The 21,890-nt window shown below is 39.4% G+C and overlaps 1 protein-coding gene across 3 annotated transcripts in view; it reads right to left on the bottom strand.

Annotated features, from left to right (window-relative positions):
* The window catches only part of primpol (primase and polymerase (DNA-directed)), a 54,321-nt gene that overhangs the window by 14,619 nt on the left and 17,812 nt on the right, over window positions 1-21,890 (bottom strand). For 2 of the 3 annotated variants that reach the window (XM_060916660.1, XM_060916662.1), the window contains exons 6-8: window positions 12,593-12,644; window positions 5,178-5,314; window positions 4,785-4,947 (exon numbers count right to left, since the gene is read on the bottom strand). In XM_060916660.1, coding sequence (XP_060772643.1) covers window positions 4,785-4,947; window positions 5,178-5,314; window positions 12,593-12,644 — 352 coding nt within the window. The remainder of the gene's footprint in view (window positions 1-4,784; window positions 4,948-5,177; window positions 5,315-12,592; window positions 12,645-21,890) is intronic. The other variant, XM_060916661.1, reaches the window with a different exon arrangement.

The following is a 21,890-nucleotide window of genomic DNA, read 5'->3' as shown; positions in this document are numbered from 1 at the left end:
AACTTCTCCAGAACTTTATCCCTGACCTGTCTGGTGAGTTCTTTGGTCTTCATGATGCTGTTTGTTCTTCAGTGTTCTCGAACAAACCACTGAGGCCTTCACAGAACAAGTGTATTTATGCTGAGAGTAAATTACACACAGTAGGACTCTATTAACTACAACCCCGATTCCAAAAAAGTTGGGACAAAGTACAAATTGTAAATAAAAATGGAATGCAATAATTTACAAATCTCAAAAACTGATATTGTATTCACAAAAGAACATCGACAACATATCAAATGTCAAAAGTGAGACATTTTGAAATTTCATGCCAAATATTGGCTCTTTTGAAATTTCATGACAGCGACACACCTCAAAAAAGTTGGGACAGGGGCAATAAGAGGCTGGAAAAGTTAAAGGTACAAAAAAGGAACAGCTGGAGGACCAAATTGCAACTCATTAGGTCAATTGGCAATAGGTCATTAACATGACTGGGTATAAAAAGAGCATCTTGGAGTGGCAGCGGCTCTCAGAAGTAAAGATGGGAAGAGGATCACCAACCCCCCTAATTCTGCGCCGACAAATAGTGGAGCAATATCAGAAAGGAGCTCGACAGTGTAAAATTGCAAAGAGTTTGAACATATCATCATCTACAGTGCATAATATCATCAAAAGATTCAGAGAATCTGGAAGAATCTCTGTGCGTAAGGGTCAAGGCCGGAAAACCATACTGGGTGCCCGTGATCTTCAGGCCCTTAGACGGCACTGCATCACATACAGGCATGCTTCTGTATTGGAAATCACAAAATGGGCTCAGGAATATTTCCAGAGAACATTATCTGTGAACACAATTCACCATGCCATCCGCCGTTGCCAGCTAAAACTCTATAGTTCAAAGAAGAAGTCGTATCTAAATGTGATCCAGAAGCGCAGACGTCTTCTCTGGGCCAAGGCTCATTTAAAATGGACTGTGGCAAAGTGGAAAACTGTTCTGTGGTCAGACGAATCAAAATTTGAAGTTCTTTATGGAAATCAGGGACGCCGTGTCATTCGGACTAAAGAGGAGAAGGACGTCCCAAGTTGTTGTCAGCGCTCAGTTCAGAAGCCTACATCTCTGATGGTACGGGGTTGCATTAGTGCGTGTGGCATGGGCAGCTTACACATCTGGAAAGACACCATCAATGCTGAAAGGTATATCCAGGTTCTAGAGCAACATATGCTCCCATCCAGACGACGTCTCTTTCAGGGAAGACCTTGCATTTTCCAACATGACAATGCCAAACCACATACTGCATCAATTACAGCATCATGGCTGCGTAGAAGAAGGGTCCGGGTACTGAACTGGCCAGCCTGCAGTCCAGATCTTTCACCCATAGAAAACATTTGGCGCATCATAAAACGGAAGATACGACAAAAAAGACCTAAGACAGTTGAGCAACTAGAATCCTACATTAGACAAGAATGGGTTAACATTCCTATCCCTAAACTTGAGCAACTTGTCTCCTCAGTCCCCAGACGTTTACAGACTGTTGTAAAGAGAAAAGGGGATGTCTCACAGTGGTAAACATGGCCTTGTCCCAACTTTTTTGAGATGTGTTGTTGTCATGAAATTTAAAATCACCTAATTTTTCTCTTTAAATGATACATTTTCTCAGTTTAAACATTTGATATGTCATCTATGTTCTATTCTGAATAAAATATGGAATTTTGAAACTTCCACATCATTGCATTCCGTTTTTATTTACAATTTGTACTTTGTCCCAACTTTTTTGGAAACGGGGTTGTAATTAGATGGCTTCTGAAGGCAATTGATTGCACTGGATTGTATTTAGAGGTATCAGAGTACAGGGGGCTGAATACTAATGCACACCACATTTTTCAGATTTTTATTTGTTTAAAATTTTGAAGACCATTTATCATTTTCGTTTCACTTCACAATTATGTGCTACTCTGTGTTGGTCTGTCACATAAAATCTCAATAAAAAACTTTTAAGTTCGTGGTTGTAAGGTGGAAAAATGTGAAAAAGTTCAAGGGGTATGAATACTTTTGCAAGGCACTGTATTAATATTGAAAAAAATGGTTGGATTCAAATACATGTGGTGTGAAGTGATGTATTGTGTGCCAGCATGTGCTTTATAGAACAACTACTCAAGAATAAAAAGGTATTTTTTATCATCAAATGTAGTTGAATTTTCAATTAGTTGCTACATTCCGACCAGTAACAACTCTTCGACAATCCGTCCTACAGCTAAACAAGATATTTGTCCGTTTTAGGCTGCTGGGCCATAGAAGGTTCACGCTGCACGCTGCATGCTGCACACTACACGCTACACGCGTGTAAAGAAAAGTGGACAAACGTAGCATGACTTGCTCTGGGCCATAGAACGGCGTTCACGTTGCACGCTGCACACTTCACGCGTGAAGCATGAAATGAACATGCACACTTTTTTCTAGGCGTGAAGATGGAAATTCCAGTCAATGCATGCAGTCACCGCCGTGCCAGCCAATCAGAACGGGTCTAGGGAGATAACTCTATGCTTTCAGGGGAAAACTTCAGAAAAAATATAATTGAATGGTATAATTGAAAAATAGTTCTTCATCGGGATTGTCAAGCAGATTATAGAATGTTCGGTGAAATTCACCACGGGTTTCTCTCAGAAGGAAGTGTTCTCGGCTCCAAATTCTGTTCCTTTTTCTCTTCCTCTGTCTCAGTAAAAGCAGAATGAGGCAATCGTCGTCATCCGAAGAGTCCATATTGTTGGTTATTGTTGTATTACTCGGTCAAAGTAGAACAGATGCAACACGTGAACATCCAAGCATGAAGTTTAATGGCCCAGGGTCCGGTTCTTCACGTGAACGTGTAGCGTGTAGCGTGCAGCATGCAGCGTGAATCTTCTATGGCCCAGCAGCCTTAGACTACGGTATATAGGCATAGACGCTCGCTGGCCGTGCTGTGCAAATTGTGCATGCAGACGCTCATCAAAGTTTCCAGATCTGTCATTGCGTCACTCTTGAATATCTTCTACTGCGAATATGATCATTAGAAAGCTTCTAATAATCTCTGCTTTCCAAATAAATGTCTCTCGTTAAGATCTGTTCAGTACTTTGGGAGTCACGGCAGGTTGAAGTTGGTGCAACAGAGTAAAAACTCTGCTCACGGGACGTCGGGAAACTGCTGGATCTTTTGGAGTGACGGGAAAGCGGTTTCCGACTGGATTCCTCATAAAGATCAATCAGATAACTTTTATAGGGATGTTCTCTCGCTCTCACCGTTTCTGATGACGTATTCAGCAAAATTTTCCGTCAGCTAGTTTTGATATTATGCTTCACAGGAGACTTTGAAGTGAGTTTTCAGAGCTTTACCTACTTATTTTTTTTTCAAATCAAACCGATTCATGTAAATAAATAACTATTTTAGAATATAACTGTAGTTGTTTTGATGAAAAATATTGAAATCTTAGTGGTCGGAATAAGATTTTAAAAACCAGAAGTCGTCAGAAACGCGAGTGTCAATTTCAATTCAATTCATTGGAATTGTTTATTTGATGTGGCTCTCAGAGTTTTTTTGAAGCTCGCCTTGAAAGCTATGAATATTAATCGGAATAATCATTTCTATTATTTCATATAAACACTAGTCGGCCATACTTAGAAATACTCTATTACTTTTTTTATATTGATAGAGGATGAGAGATGTGAATGACATTCAATGCTTATTGACGCATAAATTATTCAATATGCATTTATGCATATTTATGAATATTTAAACTTTATTGTTGTATGTATTACATACATGGCCTGCGTTTTTACTTTTTAAATGTATTTTATACTTTTATTGCGCTCTCTCTTTTTGTTACTGCCTATTCCTGCTTCTTTCTATCTGTGAGCTGCTGGAACATGTAAATTTCCCCACAGAGGGATGAATAAAATGCATCTTCTCTTAGTTTCACAATTAACACTGATTTCTCCTTCTTTGTGATGTATAAATGAGTTAAGATCAGCTTTATATTGCACAAATAAAGACATTTGGTGAAAATTTTAAGAGGAGAGTGTACCAATTTAACGTTTTACCCAATTAGCATAATGTATACTAATTAAATACTACTATGCATAATTTGTTTTTACTAATTTTTTAAAAAACTTTGTATTCAGTATACAACCATTTACGTGCCTGACAATTTCCATGCAAATATCTTGAAAAATAGAAAAGTTATTAAGAAAAAAAACATTTGCTCTCATTGGTTAATGAGGCCCGTTTTGGACCGTGTGATCCTCATATAGAATATTACAGCAGTTTTCTCAAAATTAAGCCGTTTTTTTTTTCAATCTTTGATTTGCAATACCTCAAGAACGGATAAACATTTTAATTCTGTAAAAAGTACGCTGTTTAGCATTCAATTCTGAATCCAACGATTCATGTAAATAAATAACTTTTAGAATATAACTGAAAAATATTGAGATCTTAGTGGTCGGAATGAGATTTTAAAAACCAGAAGTAGTCAGAAACGCGAGTGTCAATTTCAATTCAATTCATTGGGATTGTTTATTGGATGTGGCTCTCTCAGTTTTTTTGAAGCTCGCCTTGAAAGCTATGAATATTAATCGGAATAATCATTTATATTCTTTCATAGAAACACTAGTCGGCCATATTTACAAAATACAAAGGCCGATAGAGGGTATTACTTTTTTTTTTTTACTTATTTTAGTTGCAAGCAATTTGGGTTGAATTTTCACCTGATATGCCGACAGTATATAGAACATGCGCTGTATTACTACTATACCAGTGTTGTCAGTTTTGCACAGTTACCTCACATTGGTGATTAAAGAGGCTAAGAATATCCCCTCCTCCTCCGTAGTGTGCTTGATGGAACTTGGGAGAAACTTGTTATCCTGAGCAACAGAGAAGGCAGCGTTCTTCCCCAGCTTGGAAGACTTGTACAGGCGGAAGTTTCTGTTTTTGGTGTACACACCTGCGTAGTACATGGTACTGTATTTAGATTAGGAACACTTTTTCAGCATTACCAAAGCGCTAGTTAATAATTCGCAGCTCCTCCGTTGTCATCAATGCGACCGATAAACCATCGACGTTGGCGTCCAAGCTATCATTTTTTTCAGCGGGAATATTATTTCCTAGAGCTCGTCAAAGACTAAACAGAGTTCTTGACAACTCAGTGACTGAGAAAGCTGCATATGACGTTACCAAGATCCACGAAGAGTTGCTTTTGTCCATCCTTTCCCTTCACGATTAAAAAGCCCAGGTCTTCCTCATCGTGCTTCATTCTCTTTGACTGAGGGCCCTCGCTGACATCATCGATATCTTCCAGAGAGTCCTTGCTGCTGTGCAAATAATAAACCAGATAACACAATATGTTAAGTGTCCCAAGCATATCAACTAACTACTTAGGGATTCAGTTTCTACTTATTCCACATCATAATTTATAACTGATGACCAACAGTGGTTCTTGGGTTCTTTTTGAGCAATAAGGTGTATAGCAGGGGTCTTCAATCCTATCCGCAAAGGGCCGGTGTAGCTGCAGGCTTTCATTACAGCCAAATTGGAGGCTCACTTGATTGTTGACTGGAGACGAGGGTGAAATGATTAAACAAGTGAAATCAGGTGTAGCTCCTGCTTGGTTGGAATGAAAGCCTGCAGCCACATTGGCCCTTTGTGGATAGGATTGAAGACCCCTGGTGTATAGGATATACCTCTTAAATTCTGTCAGCTTCATCAGACACATAAGTGTTGCCAGGCAAAACAAACCTCACCCGGTAGCGCTTATGATGAATATGAAGGAAGATATTGCGAAAAAAAAAAATAGGTACCTTATGGGTACGTGTGGCTACTGCTTATAAATAAATTTGTTTTCTGATCCCATGTCCATACAGTAAATATAGCATTTGTATTTACTCTATGAGGCAGTAGTCACAAAAATGAAGCATAATCCAAAAATGAACAATTTAAAAAATAAAAAATAAAAACTGAAGTAAAATATACCAAGTACTTTACGGTGGTGCTTGAAAGTTTGTGAACCCTTTCGAATTTTCTATATTTCTGCATAAATAGGACCTAAAACATCATCAGATTTTCACACAAGTCCTAAAAGTAGAGAAAGAGAACCCAGTTAAACAAACGAGACAAAAATATTATACTTGGGCATTTATTTATTGAGGAAAATGATCCAATATTACAACCTCAATTCCAAAAAAGTTGGGACACTGTGTAAAATGTAAATAAAAACAATGTGAAGATTTGAAAATCATGGAAACCCTATATTTCATTGAAAATAGTACAAAGACAACATATCAAATGTTGAAACTGAGAAATTGTATTGTTTTTTGAAAAATATATGCTCATTTTGAATTTGATGTCCGTAACACGTTTCAGAAAAGTTGGGACAGGGGCAACAAAAGACTGAAAAAGTTGTGTAATGCTTAAAAAAAAAAACCTAACTTGATTCATTGGCACAGGTCACTAACATGATTGGGTATAAAAAGAGCATCCCAGAGAGGCGGAGTCTCTCAGAAGTAAAGATGGGCAGGGGTTCACCGCTCTGTGAAAGACTGCATGGGCAAACAGTGCAACAATTTAAGAATAACGTTCCTCAATATAAAATTGCAAAGAACTTGGGGATCACATCATCTATGGTACATAATATCATTAAAAGATTCAGAGAATCTGGAAATCTCTGTATGCAAGAGACAAGGTTGAAAAGTGACATTACAACCCCGATTCCAAAAAAGTTGGGACAAAGTACAAATTGTAAATAAAAACGGAACGCAATGATGGGGAAGTTTCAAAATTCCATATTTTATTCAGAATAGAACATAGATGACATATCAAATGTTTAAACTGAGAAAATGTATCATTTAAAGAGAAAAATTAGGTGATTTTAAATTTCATGACAACAACATCTCAAAAAAGTTGGGACAAGGCCATGTTTACCACTGTGAGACATCCCCTTTTCTCTTTACAACAGTCTGTAAACATCTGGGGACTGAGGAGACAAGTTGCTCAAGTTTAGGGATAGGAATGTTAACCCATTCTTGTCTAATGTAGGATTCTAGTTGCTCAACTGTCTTAGGTCTTTTTTGTCGTATCTTCCGTTTTATGATGCGCCAAATGTTTTCTATGGGTGAAAGATCTGGACTGCAGGCTGGCCAGTTCAGTACCCGGACCCTTCTTCTACGCAGCCATGATGCTGTAATTGATGCAGTATGTGGTTTGGCATTGTTATGTTGGAAAATGCAAGGTCTTCCCTGAAAGAGACGTCGTCTGGATGGGAGCATATGTTGCTCTAGAACCTGGATATACCTTTCAGCATTGATGGTGTCTTTCCAGATGTGTAAGCTGCCCATGCCACACGCACTAATGCAACCCCATACCATCAGAGATGCAGGCTTCTGAACTGAGCGCCGATAACAACTTGGGTCGTCCTTCTCCTCTTTAGTCCGAATGACACGGCGTCCCTGATTTCCATCAAGAACTTCAAATTTTGATTCGTCTGACCACAGAACAGTTTTCCACTTTGCCACAGTCCATTTTAAATGAGCCTTGGCCCAGGGAAGACGTCTGCACTTCTGGATCATGCTTAGATACGGCTTCTTCTTTGAACTATAGAGTTTTAGCTGGCAACGGCGGATGGCACGGTGAATTGTGTTCACAGATAATGTTCTCTGGAAATATTCCTGAGCCCATTTTGTGATTTCCAATACAGAAGCATGCCTGTATGTGATGCAGTGCCGTCTAAGGGCCCGAAGATCATGGGCACCCAGTATGGTTTTCCGGCCTTGACCCTTACGCACAGAGATTCTTCCAGATTCTCTGAATCTTTTGATGATATTATGCAGTGTAGATGATGATATGTTCAAACTCTTTGCAATTTTACACTGTCGAACTCCTTTCTGATATTGCTCCACTATTTGTCGGCGCAGAATTAGGGGGATTGGTGATCCTCTTCCCATCTTTACTTCTGAGAGCCGCTGTCACTCCAAGATGCTCTTTTTATACCCAGTCATGTTAATGACCTATTGCCAATTGACCTAATGAGTTGCAATTTGGTCCTCCAGCTGTTCCTTTTTTGTACCTTTAACTTTTCCAGCCTCTTATTGCCCCTGTCCCAACTTTTTTGAGATGTGTTGCTGTCATGAAATTTCAAATGAGCCAATATTTGGCATGAAATTTCAAAATGTCTCACTTTTGACATTTGATATGTTGTCTATGTTCTATTGTGAATACAATATCAGTTTTTGAGATTTGTAAATTATTGCATTCCATTTTTATTTACAATTTGTACTTTGTCCCAACTTTTTTGGAATTGGGGTTGTAGATGCCTGTGATCTTCAGGCCCTCAGGCGACACTGAATTAAAAACAGACACGTGTCTGTAGTGGAAATCACTGTATGGGCTCAGGAACACTTCAGAAAACCATCGTCTGTGAAAACAGTTCATTACTCCATCCACAAATGCAAGTGAAAACCAGATATAAACAATATCCAGAAACACCACCACCTTCTCTGGGCCTGAGCTCTTTTACGATGGACTGAGGTGAAGTGGAAAATTGTCCCAAGGTTTGACGAATCAAAAGTAGAAATTCTTTTTAGAAATCATGGACACCGCATCCTCCAGGCTAAAGAGGAGAGGGACCATCCGGCTTGTTATTAGTGCACAGCTCAAAAGCCAGCATCTGTGATGGTATGAGGGTGCATTAGTGCACATGACATGGGTAGCTTTTACATCTGGGAAGGCATCATTAATGCTGAATGATATACACACGTTTCAGAGCAATATGCTGCCATCCAGACAAAATCTTTCAGGGAAGGCCTTCCTTCTTTCAGTAAGGCAATGCCAAACTGCTTTCTGCACATATTAAAACTGCATAACGCTGTAGTAAGAGTGTCCAGATGCTAAACTGGCCTGCCTGCAGTCCAGACTTGTCTCCCATTTAAAACATTTGGTGCATTATGAAGCACAAAATATGACAAAGGAGACCCCGAACTGTCGAGCAACTGAAATTGTATATCAGGCAAGAATGGGACAACATTTCTCTTTCAAAACTACAGCAATTGGTCTTCTCAGTTCCCAAATGTGTACAGAGTGTTGTTAAAAGTAGAGGTGATGCAACACAGTGGTAAACATGCCCCTATCCCAACTCTTCTGAAACATGTTGCTGACATCAAATTTAAAATGAGCATATATGCTTTTCAAAAAAGAATAACATTTCTCAGTTTCAACATTCAATATGTTGTCTTTGTACTATTTTTAATGAAATACAGGGTTTCCATGATTTGCAAATTATCGCATTGTTTTTATTTACAGTTTACACAGCATCCCAACTTTTTTGGAATTGGGGTTGTACATATCTGTGAGTGGCAAAAGTATGTGAACCTTTGCTTTCGGTATCTGGTGTGACCCCCTTGTGCAGCAATGACTGCAACTAAACGTTTCCAGTAACTGATGATCAGTCCTGCACACCGGCTTGGAGGCATTTTAGCCCATTCCTCCGTACAGAACAGCTTCAACTCTGGGATGTTGGTGGGTTTCCTCACATGAACTGCTCGCTTCAGGTCCTTCCACAACATTTCCATTGGATTAAGGTCAGGACTTTGACTTGGCCATTCCAAAACATTTAACTTTATTCTTCTTTAACCATTCTTTGGTAGAACGACTTGTGTGCTTAGGATCGTTGTCTTGCTGCATGACCCACCTTCTCTTGAGATTCAGTTCATGGACAGATGTCCTGACATTTCCCTTTAGAATTCGCTGGTATAATTCAGAATTCATTGTTCCATCAATGATGGCAAGCCGTCCTGGCCCAGATGCAGCAAAACAGGCCCAAACCATGATACTACCACCACCATGTTTCACAGATGGGATAAGGTTCTTATGCTGGAATGCAGTGTTTTCCTTTCTCCAAAAATAATCCTTCTCATTAAAACCAAAAAGTTCTATTTTGGTCTCATCCATCCACAAAACGTTTGTCCAATAGCCTTCTGGCTTGTCCACGTGCTCGTTATCAAACTCCAGATGAGCAGCAATGTTCTTCTTGGAGAGCAGTGGCTTTCTCCTTGCAACCCTGCCATGCACACCATTGTTGTTCAGTGTTCTCCTGATGGTGGACTCATAAACATTAACATTAGCCAAATGGGAGAGAGGCCTTCAGTTGCTTAGAAGTTACCCTGGGGTACTTTGTGACCTTGCCAACTATTACACCCCTTGCTCTTGGAGTGATCTTTGTTGGCCGACCACTCCTGGGGAGGGTAACAATGGTCTTGAATTTCCTCCATTTGTACACAATCTGTCTGACTGTGGATTGGTGGAGTCCAAACTCTTTAGAGATGGTTTTGTAACCTTTTCCAGCCTGACGAGCATCAACAACGCTTTTTCTGAGGTCCTCAGAAATCTCCTTTGTTCGTGCCATGATACACTTCCACAAACATGTGTTGTGAAGATCAGACTTTGATAGATCCCTGTTCTTTAAATTAAACAGGGTGCCCACTCACGCCTGATTGTCCTCCCATTGATTGAAAACACCTGACTCTAATTTCACCTTCAAATTAACTGCTAATCCTAGACGTTCACATACCTTTGCCACTCACAGATATGTAATATTGAATCATTTTCCTCAATAAATAAATGACCAAGTATAATATTTTTGTCTCATTTGTTTAACTGGGTTCTCTTTATCTACTTTTAGGACTTGTGTGAAAATCTGATGTTTTCGGTCATTTATGCAGAAATATAGAAAATTCGAAAGAGTTCACACGCTTTCAAGCACCACTGTATATTATTCTACTCTTACCTCTTAGTTTTCGAAACTGAAACCTCCAAACCAAGGCTGACATACACTCACTGTCACCATGACCAAAACTCTTATTTCCCGGAAATGGCCCGGCGCTAGAGCTCAGTGGAATGCACTTTCCCTCTGTAATAAGCATAAACATGTCTGAAAGCGATTTCTTTAATCTAGTCCATTTATTTCGAATGGTGAACCGAACTGTATACACTCGCCGGCCATTTTAATCGGAACACGTGTATGCGCAGTGCACGACTGTTACACTCTTACAGCATGATGACGTAGTGGCTAGCGCCTCTATATGAAGCAGTAGACACAACAAAAACGATTTGACCTTTTTGGTGACCTTGACCGGATGACCCTCAAAATGCTGGAGGTTCTATTTGAGACCAATGCCCATCTATCTTGAAAGTTTCATGAAGATTGATCCGGCCGTTTTCCTGTAATATTATTAACAAAAAAGACAAAGAAACCCGACCGAAAACAATACCTCGCCCCGCTTACGCCGTAGCGGGTGAGGTAATAATAATGCAAACTTAGGAATTAATGTGCCAGGGTGGTTAAATCTAATTAATAAAGTTGATAGAAATTAAACCAATTGTGTTTAATTATTGAGGAAGAATGACTGTGAAGCTCTAGGGAAATATCTGTTTGTAAATACATCCTCATCAAAATGTCATGTCATATTTTATATACATTTTGAAAATTTTGAAACAAGGGAGCCTATTCGGTGGCACCTGGTGACTTTTTGGAGCCTTTTATGGTGGTACTGACACGGTCACTTGACTGTTAACATGGTTGAAAAGGTTGCTACAACAAGTGGAGGTCTGATGCCGTGGTTTGCAGCATGGGGTCCACATGAGCAGTAACTAAAGTCATCATCTGACAACAACGTTTTATATAATAATGCTGTTTTATTATCTGAACCACTGCCAGAACACCACCAACCAAAAATTTAAGTGAGTTCTGTTGCAGTTTTAAAAAAAAATAAAAATAATAATAAATACCACCCCCTTGCAGACTGTATTTACTGCACAAATGCCCTTTATACTTTGGCCTACTTAATACTTCAAGCACCAAAAGTAACATAATTCTTGTACCATCCACTATTAAATAAAATTAAAATCTTACAATATTGTTTGAAAGTCTAGAGCAAGATATTTTCTTATTTTACATTGTTTTAACAATAATAAGCATCACCGTATAAATGATAAAGTGTAAATAGCTGGGTAACTACATGTCCTTGAGGTTGTTGAGACACGGAGGGCCGGGAATACCCATCTCACCCACTGTTCAGGTCAGAGTCCCAACGTGTTCTTTCGTGTCGGGATTCTTCGCGAAAAAAAGGTACATTCCAACATGTAGCTAACGTTAACATAGGCCACACATCTGTACCGTCACTCCAGTCGTTTCGAGGAATTTTGTACGGCTCATAACCACTAATAAACTAACTTCCACATATATCTATCCTTCGCTTCTTTCTGACTATTTAAAGCACGTTGGCCCCGACATGCAAAAGCGTTCTGGGGAGAACACTGATTGAGATCTAGATATATCTCAATCATGTTATAATAATGCTATAATAACTCCATGTGAACTTTCCCATAACTCCTAAGGTAGCACACTTAAATGGCCATATAACAATTACGCTCATGCATGTATACAGTAGGTTGTTTTTGCTACATGCATGTGTGGCAGCACCAGCTGGAAAGTGTTTTATAATCCAGAAAACACAGTGATCATAAACTTGGATTCATACTGAAAAAGAAATCGAAGAAAACAAAATTGCAGGCCAATATAATATGTTGTAGTTTTTCCTCACCCTTGATGGAGATATTTCAGCACTGGCTTGAGTATGTGATGGATGAAACGGCCTAAAATGGAAAGACACAAATATTGTCAGGGCTCGACATTAACGGTAGTCCGACTGTCCAGGACAACTAAATGTTTGGTCAAATCTGCATCTGCCTGTCTGACGGGACGAGTTGAATACAGTGCCTTGAAAAAGTATTCATACCCCTTGAACTTTTTCACATTTTTCCACCTTACAACCACGAACTTAGAAGTTTTTTATTGAGATTTTATGTGATAGACCAACACAGAGTAGCACATAATTGTGAAGTGAAACGAAAATGAAAAAAGGGTCTTCAAAATTAATTAAATAAATAAAAATCTGAAAAATATGGTGTGCATTAGTATTCAGCCCCCTGTACTCTGATACCTCTAAATACAATCCAGTGCAATCAATTGCCTTCAGAAGTCATCTAATTAGTTAATAGAGTCCTACTGTGTGTAATTTACTCTCAGCATAAATACACTTGTTCTGTGAAGGCCTCAGTGGTTTGTTAGAGAACACTGAAGAACAAACAGCATCATGAAGACCAAAGAACTCACCAGACAGGTCAGGGATAAAGTTCTGGAGAAGAAGTTTAAAGCAGGGTTAGGTTATAAAAAAAAATATCCCAAGCTCTGAACATCTCAAGAAGCACTGTTCAATCCATCATTCAAAAATGGAAAAAGTATGGCACAACTGCAAACCTACCAAGACATGGCCATCCACCTAAACTGACAGAGCGAGCAAGGAGAGCACTGGTCAGAGAAGCAGCCAAGAGGCCCATGATCACCCTGGAGGAGCTGCAGAAATCCACAGCTCAGGTGGGAGAATCTGTGCACAGGACAACTATAAGTCGTACACTCCACAAATCTGGCCTTTTTGGAAGAGTGGCAAGAAGAAAGCCATTGTTGAAAGACAGGCATAAGAAGCCATGTAGGGGACACAGCAAACATGTGGAAGAAGGTGCTTTGGTCAGATGAGACCAAAGTTGAACTTTTTGGCCTAAATGCAAAGCGCTACGTGTGGCGGAAAACTAACACTGCTCATCACCCTGCACACACCATCCCCACTGTGAAACATGGTGGTGGCAGCATCATGCTATGGGGATGCTTTTCTTCAGCAGGGACAGGGAAGCTGGTCAGAGTTGATGGGAAGATGGATGGAGCTAAATACAGGGCAATCCTGGAAGAAAACCTGTTGGAGGTTGCAAAAGACTTGAGACTGGGAAGGAGATTCACCTTCCAGCAAGACAATGACCCTAAACATACAGCCAGAGCTACAATGGAATGGTTTAGATCAAAGAATATTCATGTGTTAGAATGGCCCAGTCAAAGTCCAGACCTAAATCCCATTGAGCATCTGTGGCAAGACTTGAAAATTGCTGTTCACAGACGCTCTCCATCCAATCTGGCTGAGCTTGAGCTATTTTGCAAAGAAGAATGGGCAAAAATTTCAGTGTCTAGGTGTGCAAAGCTGGTCGAGACATACCACAAAAGACTTGCAGCTGTAATTGCAGCAAAAGGTGGCTCTACAAAGTATTGACGCAGGGGGGCTGAATACTAATGCACACCACATTTTTCAGATTTTTATTTGTATAAAATTTTGAAGATCATTTATCATTTTTGTTTCACTTCACAATTATGTGCTACTCTGTGTTGGTCTATCACATAAAATCTCAATAAAAAAAAACTTTTAAGTTCGTGGTTGTAAGGTGAAAAAATGTTAAGTTCAAGGGGTGTGAATACTTTTTCAAGGCACTGCATTTGTTGAAAATCACCATTTTTAGAGTAACTCTTGAATAATTACATTAATAAGTCTTTAAATGGCCTTTCTCCTCCGTACCTTGAAGAATTTATAACGAAGAGGCCCCTAAAGAGAAGTAGAGCGGATAACAACAATGATTTGGTGGTTCCTCGTATCAAGAGAGGTTCATTTGGTTCACTCTTCCTCTCAATAGTGGTAGAGTGTATTGCTGTATCAGGGTCACTATTGAGAGGAACCACAGGTGCCCCTAAAATCACTGAATCATTGAAATTGAAAAGGATCCCTCCACCCCTGCACAGGCGCTCTCAGGTGATCATGTCAGGGCAAAATTGGCCTTTGGTTATTTACTCTTTACATTAATATTATAGAAAACATATTGCTCTCAATGGTGCATTTTGCCCATGTTCAGGGTGGAAAATAAAAAAGAAAGATTCGAGTAAGACAAGTCAAATTGGTGTTTTTAAAAAGAAGGGATCATGGAGAATAAAGAAAAAAATATTTAAAAAATCTGCGCACATTCCCACAAGGTGTTACGGTGCTCTGAAAATGACATCCAAAATGATTTGTCAGACTTGTGAGGTCTTCTGTTCAAACACTGACAGAGTTTCCTTTCTGTTTATTGCTTTTTTTGAGAGTGTTTCTACTTCTCTCAGTAAGGGGAAAAAATCAAGAGCCTATGTTGGGTAAAAATGTGCCTTCTGAAGGCCTAAACAGAGCACAGCCAAACACTCCAATAAAATTTTGATCATCTTTGAGGGAGTGCTGTGACCATGCAGGATCATCCAGACCCAAAATGACAGTTTTGCTACGTACTATTCCTATTTCTGTACCAGCATGCAACATTTGAGCCTCCTACATGGTTTAGTTCTTGAGCTGTGGGCTTGTGAACTTTGACAAAAAAAAGAGTCTGAACAAAATTGACCCCCCTCCCCCAAGTAAAACTGGCTGTAACATGGAAAGTATACATCTTACATTCAAATAAATTTACAGTCTTTCTCCTAGGGAACATGGGTGCATCTGGTGATTTTTTCAGAATTTGAGACCCAAGTGCGCGGGCCCCGGTTGCATTGACGTGGAACGACCCTGTAAAGACGCGAACGAAAACATACTTACACGGGCAAAAACAAGACAGGATTCATTGGGCAGCAACTTGATAGTGAGGTCCTTTACCCAGCCACATACAAAAAAAAGTTGTAAGCCTCCATACTCTTCCACGCTTTCATCTGTTTTGCAGTGTAGAAGGATGTCTGCAACACCAGATAGTTCGAGATGTCGGAGAACTCGACTGAAGGGTCGTTTTCGAGATTGTATGACAAATCCTTCTTTCCCAGACTGTAGGGCTCGATTCCATTGCACATAGCGATCTTCTGAATATATCTAAAGCCAGCAGTGGCTTCTAGATTACGAGCGTACTCTGAGAAGTTATCACTAGTTGTTTGCACTACGGCAGCCGTTTAGACCACCAGCTATTTCACTTCTGGTAAAACCGCTAAGAAAAGTCATGTGGCTGGAACCCAGCAATAAGCTACTCTACTACTAGGATATCAGCTCATATACTCTACCATGAATAGAGAAAACCAAAATGGTGGAGCGTGTTGCTGAACCAACTGAGGACGAAATAAAAACTCTACTCGAAAACAAACCCCCAAAACCAAGAATTATTATTAGTGCATTTTTCACAAATTGCTACCGTCATTTTTTTGCTTGTTTGGTTTGTTTACATTCTAAGCAGAAATGATTGTCAGACGTTTTATATAAAAGTTTTTATTTAACCAATTTGCAAAAAAATAAGAATGCGGTTTCTTAAAATCCAGTGAATGTGGATAGAATAAAACAGTTATTCCACACAATCTCGTCGTACAACCCCGATTCCAAAAAAGTTGGGACAAAAGTACAAATTGTAAATCAAAACGGAATGCAATGATGTGGAAGTTTCAAAATTCCATATTTGATTCAGAATAGAACATAGATGACATATCAAATGTTTAAAAGTGATAAAATGCATCATTTAAAGAGAAAAATTCGGTGATTTTAAATTTCATGACAACACATCTCAAAAAAGTTGGGACAAGGCCATGTTTACCACTGTGAGACATCCCCTTTTCTCTTTACAACAGTCTGTAAACGTCTGGGGACTGAGGAGACAAGTTGCTCAAGTTTAGGGATAGGAATGTTAACCCATTCTTGTCTAATGTAGGATTCTAGTTGCTCAACTGTCTTAGGTCTTTTTTGTCGTATCTTCCGTTTTATGATGCACCAAATGTTTTCTATGGGTGAAAGATCTGGACTGCAGGCTGGCCAGTTCAGTACCCGGACCCTTCTTCTACGCAGCCATGATGCTGTAATTGATGCAGTATGTGGTTTGGCATTGTCATGTTGGAAAATGCAAGGTCTTCCCTGAAAGAGACGTCGTCTGGATGGGAGCATATGTTGCTCTAGAACCTGGGTATACCTTTCAGCATTGATGGTGTCTTTCCAGATGTGTAAGCTGCCCATGCCACACGCACTAATGCAACCCCGTACCATCAGAGATGCAGGCTTCTGAACTGAGCGCTGATAACAACTTGGGTCGTCCTTCTCCTCTTTAGTCCGAATGACACGGCGTCCCTGATTTCCATAAAGAACTTCAAATTTTGATTCGTCTGACCACAGAACAGTTTTCCACTTTGCCACAGTCCATTTTAAATGAGCCTTGGCCCAGAGAAGACGTCTGCGCTTCTGGATCACGTTTAGATACGGCTTCTTCTTTGAACTATAGAGTTTTAGCTGGCAACGGCGGATGGCACGGTGAATTGTGTTCACAGATAATGTTCTCTAGAAATATTCCTGAGCCCATTTTGTGATTTCCAATACAGAAGCATGCCTGTATGTGATGCAGTGCCGTCTAAGGGCCCGAAGATCCATACTTGCACCCAGTATGGTTTTCCGGCCTTGACCCTTACGCACAGAGATTCTTCCAGATTCTCTGAATCTTTTGATGATATTATGCACTGTAGATGATGATGTGTTCAAACTCTTTGCAATTTTACACTGTCAAACTCCTTTCTGATATTGCTCCACTATTTGTCGGCGCAGAATTAGGGGGATTGGTGATCCTCTGCCCAGCTTTACTTCTAAGAGCCGCTGCCACTCCAAGATGCTCTTTTTATACCCAGTCATGTTAATGACCTATTGCCAATTGACCTAATGAGTTGCAATTTGGTCCTCCAGCTGTTCCTTTTTTGTACCTTTAACTTTTCCAGCCTCTTATTGCCCCTGTCCCAACATTTTTGAGATGTGTTACTGTCATGAAATTTCAAATGAGCCAATATTTGGCATGAAATTTCAAAATGTCTTGCTTTCGACATTTGATATGTTGTCTATGTTCTATTGTGAATACAATATCAGTTTTTGAGATTTGTAAATTATTGCATTCCGTTTTTATTTACAATTTGTACTTTGTCCCAACTTTTTTGGAATCGGGGTTGTACATGGCTTATAGCCAACTTGGTGCTACGTGCCTCGTCAGCTATCAGCTCATGTACGACCCGATTTCGTGGAATAACCGTTAAATAGATTCTTAGACGTTCATCAAAATTGGAGAAATGGCGATCAAATACCTGAATAAAATAAACATGTGATGAATCTTCAGTTCATTTCATTCAGGACGTTCACTGTATTTTTCTTTTGTATGGCTCACATTCATGATCACAAATGTAGTAAAATATTTTGTTGGGAATTTTCCAACAGCGCTGAACTCACTTATGGTTAGTGTTCATTCACAACGTGATTATCACCCTTATCATGCCTGACTTGTTTTCTTTAAATTCATTTATACTTCATGTTTTACTGGATTAATCAAGATTTAACTTCATTTCCTCCAGAAGCTTTGAATTTGGATGAGTCTAACTCGTAAAACTGCAGATCAGGTCGTGGGTTAGAACAATAAACACCACGTGCTCCATAATGGGACACTGGATAGTTTCTGTTTATTGATACAGTTAAAGTTTTACTGAAAACTATAAATGTTATGATCAGGACAAGTGGGGGGGGGAATCCCGCTGCTTTTCTGAGTGGACAAGTCGATTAAAGAGTTAATGTCGAGCCCTGATTATAGGAACATGAGTAATTTATCATGAAAATAAATCATATAATAAATAAGAGCGAGTCTGATTCAGTGAGTTGTTTACTGAGTGAGTCAGAGAGAGAGTAAATCAGTGAGTCAATTAATCAGTGAGTGACCGAGTCAATTATTAAGTCATTCAGTAATTGAATAATTCAATCAGTGATCCAGAGAATCGATCCATGAGTGATTGAATCATTCAGTGAACAGCCAGGTCAGTGAGTTAGTAAGCTAACGAAACAAAGTGAGTGAGGTCCATGAGGTGATTCGTGTCTAATAGAGATGAAAGTGGAGCAAAGAAAAAAAAAAAACAACCCTGAACTTTTGAAAGTCAAACTAAGATGGGGGGCAACGTTCCCCAAAAATATTTTAATAACATAACACGCAAAACCCTGCATTCTAGTACTTCTTTTCACTAAAACAAGTTATAACTTTTAAGCCTTTTTCTTTCATGTACATTAATGATTAACATGTCAAAAATATCAAATTTAATTCCCCTCATTAATGAGTAATTTTCAGGAGTGCATTTGGAAAATGCGGTGATTTTCCTGCTACACAGTTCATTACTTTGGGGGGGGGGAAGAAAATCAGAGACAGTTGAAGGTAAGCTCAGCAAAATCCCAAAACAGTACTGTTAAAAAGTAAAGGTCTGTTAGAGTTTCTAAAGCGTTCAGGTTTCAATGTTGGGGACATTGAGCCTCGTTTATCAATCTTTTAGTAGAGTTGTGCGTTTGCAGAAGCTAAAGTGAACTAAAAATTTCCAATTCATATTTATGCGAGTTGAAGCCAATTGTTTACATTAGTTTGTATTGTCTGTAAATTTAAACACACCAATGAAGACCAAATTTCTCATGTAAATCAGGGGCGTAGCTAGGATTTTTCGGGGGGGGGGGGGGGTGTCACACACTGACTGGCAGCCTGAGTACATTATGTAACAAAAAATAATTACCATTGCTAGTTTTAGGCAGCTTAGAAACCAGCTCTTCCATTATTGCTGTTTCTTCCATGTTTTCTTGATGTTGTGTTCTGGAAACGGCACTAAAACTTAGCTTCGTGTGTGTGTGTTTTTTATATATATGTGTACACACACACATATACACACACACACACACACACACACACTACCGTTCAAAAGTTTGGGGTCACTTTGAAATGTCCTTATTTTTGAAAGAAAAGCACTGTTCTTTTCAATGAAGATCACTTTAAACTAATCAGAAATCCACTCTATCCATTGCTAATGTGGTAAATGACTATTCTAGCTGCAAATGTCTGGTTTTTGGTGCAATATCTCCATAGGTGTATAGAGGCCCATTTCCAGCAACTCTCACTCCAGTGTTCTAATGGTACAATGTGTTTGCTCATTGCCTCAGAAGGCTAATGGGTGATTAGAAAACCCTTGTACAATCATGTTAGCACAGCTGAAAACAGTTGAGCTCTTTAGAGAAGCTATAAAACTGACCTTCCTTTGAGCAGATTGAGTTTCTGGAGCATCACATTTGTGGGGTCGATTAAATGCTCAAAATGGCCAGAAAAATGTCTTGACTATATTTTCTATTCATTTTACAACTTATGGTGGTAAATAAAAGTGTGACTTTTCATGGAAAAACACAAAATTGTCTGGGTGACCCCAAACTTTGGAACGGTAGTGTATATAACACACACACACACACACCTCTCAAAAAATTAGAATACCATGAAAAAGTTCCTTTTTTTTTCATAATTTAATTCAAAAAGGTAAACTTTCATATATTCTATATTCATTACATGTAAAGTGAAATATTTAAAGCCTTTTTTGTTTTAATTTTGATGATTATGGCTTATAGCTCATGAAAATCAGAAATCCAGTATCTCAGATTATTAGAATATTCCCTAAGATCAATCAAAAAAAGGATTTACAATACAGAAATGTCCAACTTCTGAAAAGTATATTCATTTATACACTCTACTTGGTTGGGGCTCCTTTACCATGAATTACTGTATCGATGCGGTGTGGCATGGAGGTGATCAGTCTGTGGCACTGCTGAGGTGTTATTGAAGCCCAGGTTGCTTTGACAGTGGCCTTCAGCGTATCTGTATTTTTGGTTCGGGTGTTTCTCATCTTCCTCTTGACAATACCCCATAGATTCTCTATGGGGTTCAGGTCAGGCAAGTTGGCTGGCCAATCAAACACAGTAATATCACGGTCAGCAAACCATTTGGTAGTAGTTTTGGCACTGTGGGTAGGTGCCAAGTCCTGCTGGAAAAGGAAATCAGCATCTCCAAAAAGCTCGTCAGCAGATGGAAGCATGAAGTGCTCTAAAATCTCCTGGTAGATGGCTGTGTTGACTTTGGACTTGATAAAATACAGTGGACCGACACCAGCAGATGACATGGCACCCCAAATCATCACAGACTGTGGAAACTTCACACTGGGCTTCAAACACCTTGGATTCTGTGCCTCTCCACTCTTCCTCCAGACTCTAGAACTGTGATTTCCAAATTAAATGCAAAATGTACTTTCATCTGAAAAGAGGACTTTGGACCACTGAGCAACAGTCCATTTCTTTCTCTCCTTAGCCCAGATAAGACACTTCTGACATTGTCTCTGGCTCAGGAGTAGCTTGATATTAGGAATGCGAAAGTTGTATCCCCTTTCTTGAAGATGTCTGTTCGTGATGGGTCTTGATACACTGACACCAGCCTCAGTCCACACTCCTTGTGAAGCTCTCCCAAGTTCTTGAATCAACTTTTCTTGACAATCCTCTCAAGACTGCGGCCATCCCTGTTGCTTGCGCACCTTTTCCAGCCACCCTTTTCAGCAATGACCTTTTGTGGCTTACCCTCCTTGTGGAGGGCATCAGTGATCATCTTCTGGACAACAGTCAAGTCAGCAGTCTTCCCCATGATTGTGGTTGTGTGTACTGAACTAGACCGAGAGATACACTGTGTTCATACTGTTTTACTCAAACTCGAAATGAAATATTCTAATATTTTGAGATGGGTTTTTTTATGTTTTTGTACTGTATGCCATACTGATTAAAATAGAAAAATGCTTGAAACATTTTAGTTTATGTGTAATGAGTCTATAATATATAACTTTCACTTTCTTAAATAACCGATGGAAAATATTGAACTTTTTCACAATATTCTAATTTTTTGAGATGCACTAGTATTGCTTTCCTCTCTTCACATCGAAAGGAGGAGGAAAGTTTTGCTTGTTTTGACATGGCGAATTATTAACACGAGGAAATACTTGTAATTCGCAACTAAAAAGACTGCAGCTACACTGGCAGCTTGAACAGGCTTTCTAGTGCGATTGCGCTGTGCAGAACGGTGTCAGTCCTGCGCACCTTAGCACGTGCGCCTAATGAGCTCCGGCACGCGCACCGTTAACAAAGAACACCTGTCTTTAATCAATGAACTATGTTTGGGCTATTTAAG

This window comes from Neoarius graeffei, chromosome 3 (genome assembly GCF_027579695.1).
Source record: "Neoarius graeffei isolate fNeoGra1 chromosome 3, fNeoGra1.pri, whole genome shotgun sequence".
Lineage (NCBI taxonomy): Eukaryota > Metazoa > Chordata > Actinopteri > Siluriformes > Ariidae > Neoarius > Neoarius graeffei.
This window is presented reverse-complemented; position numbering and strand designations above follow the sequence as displayed.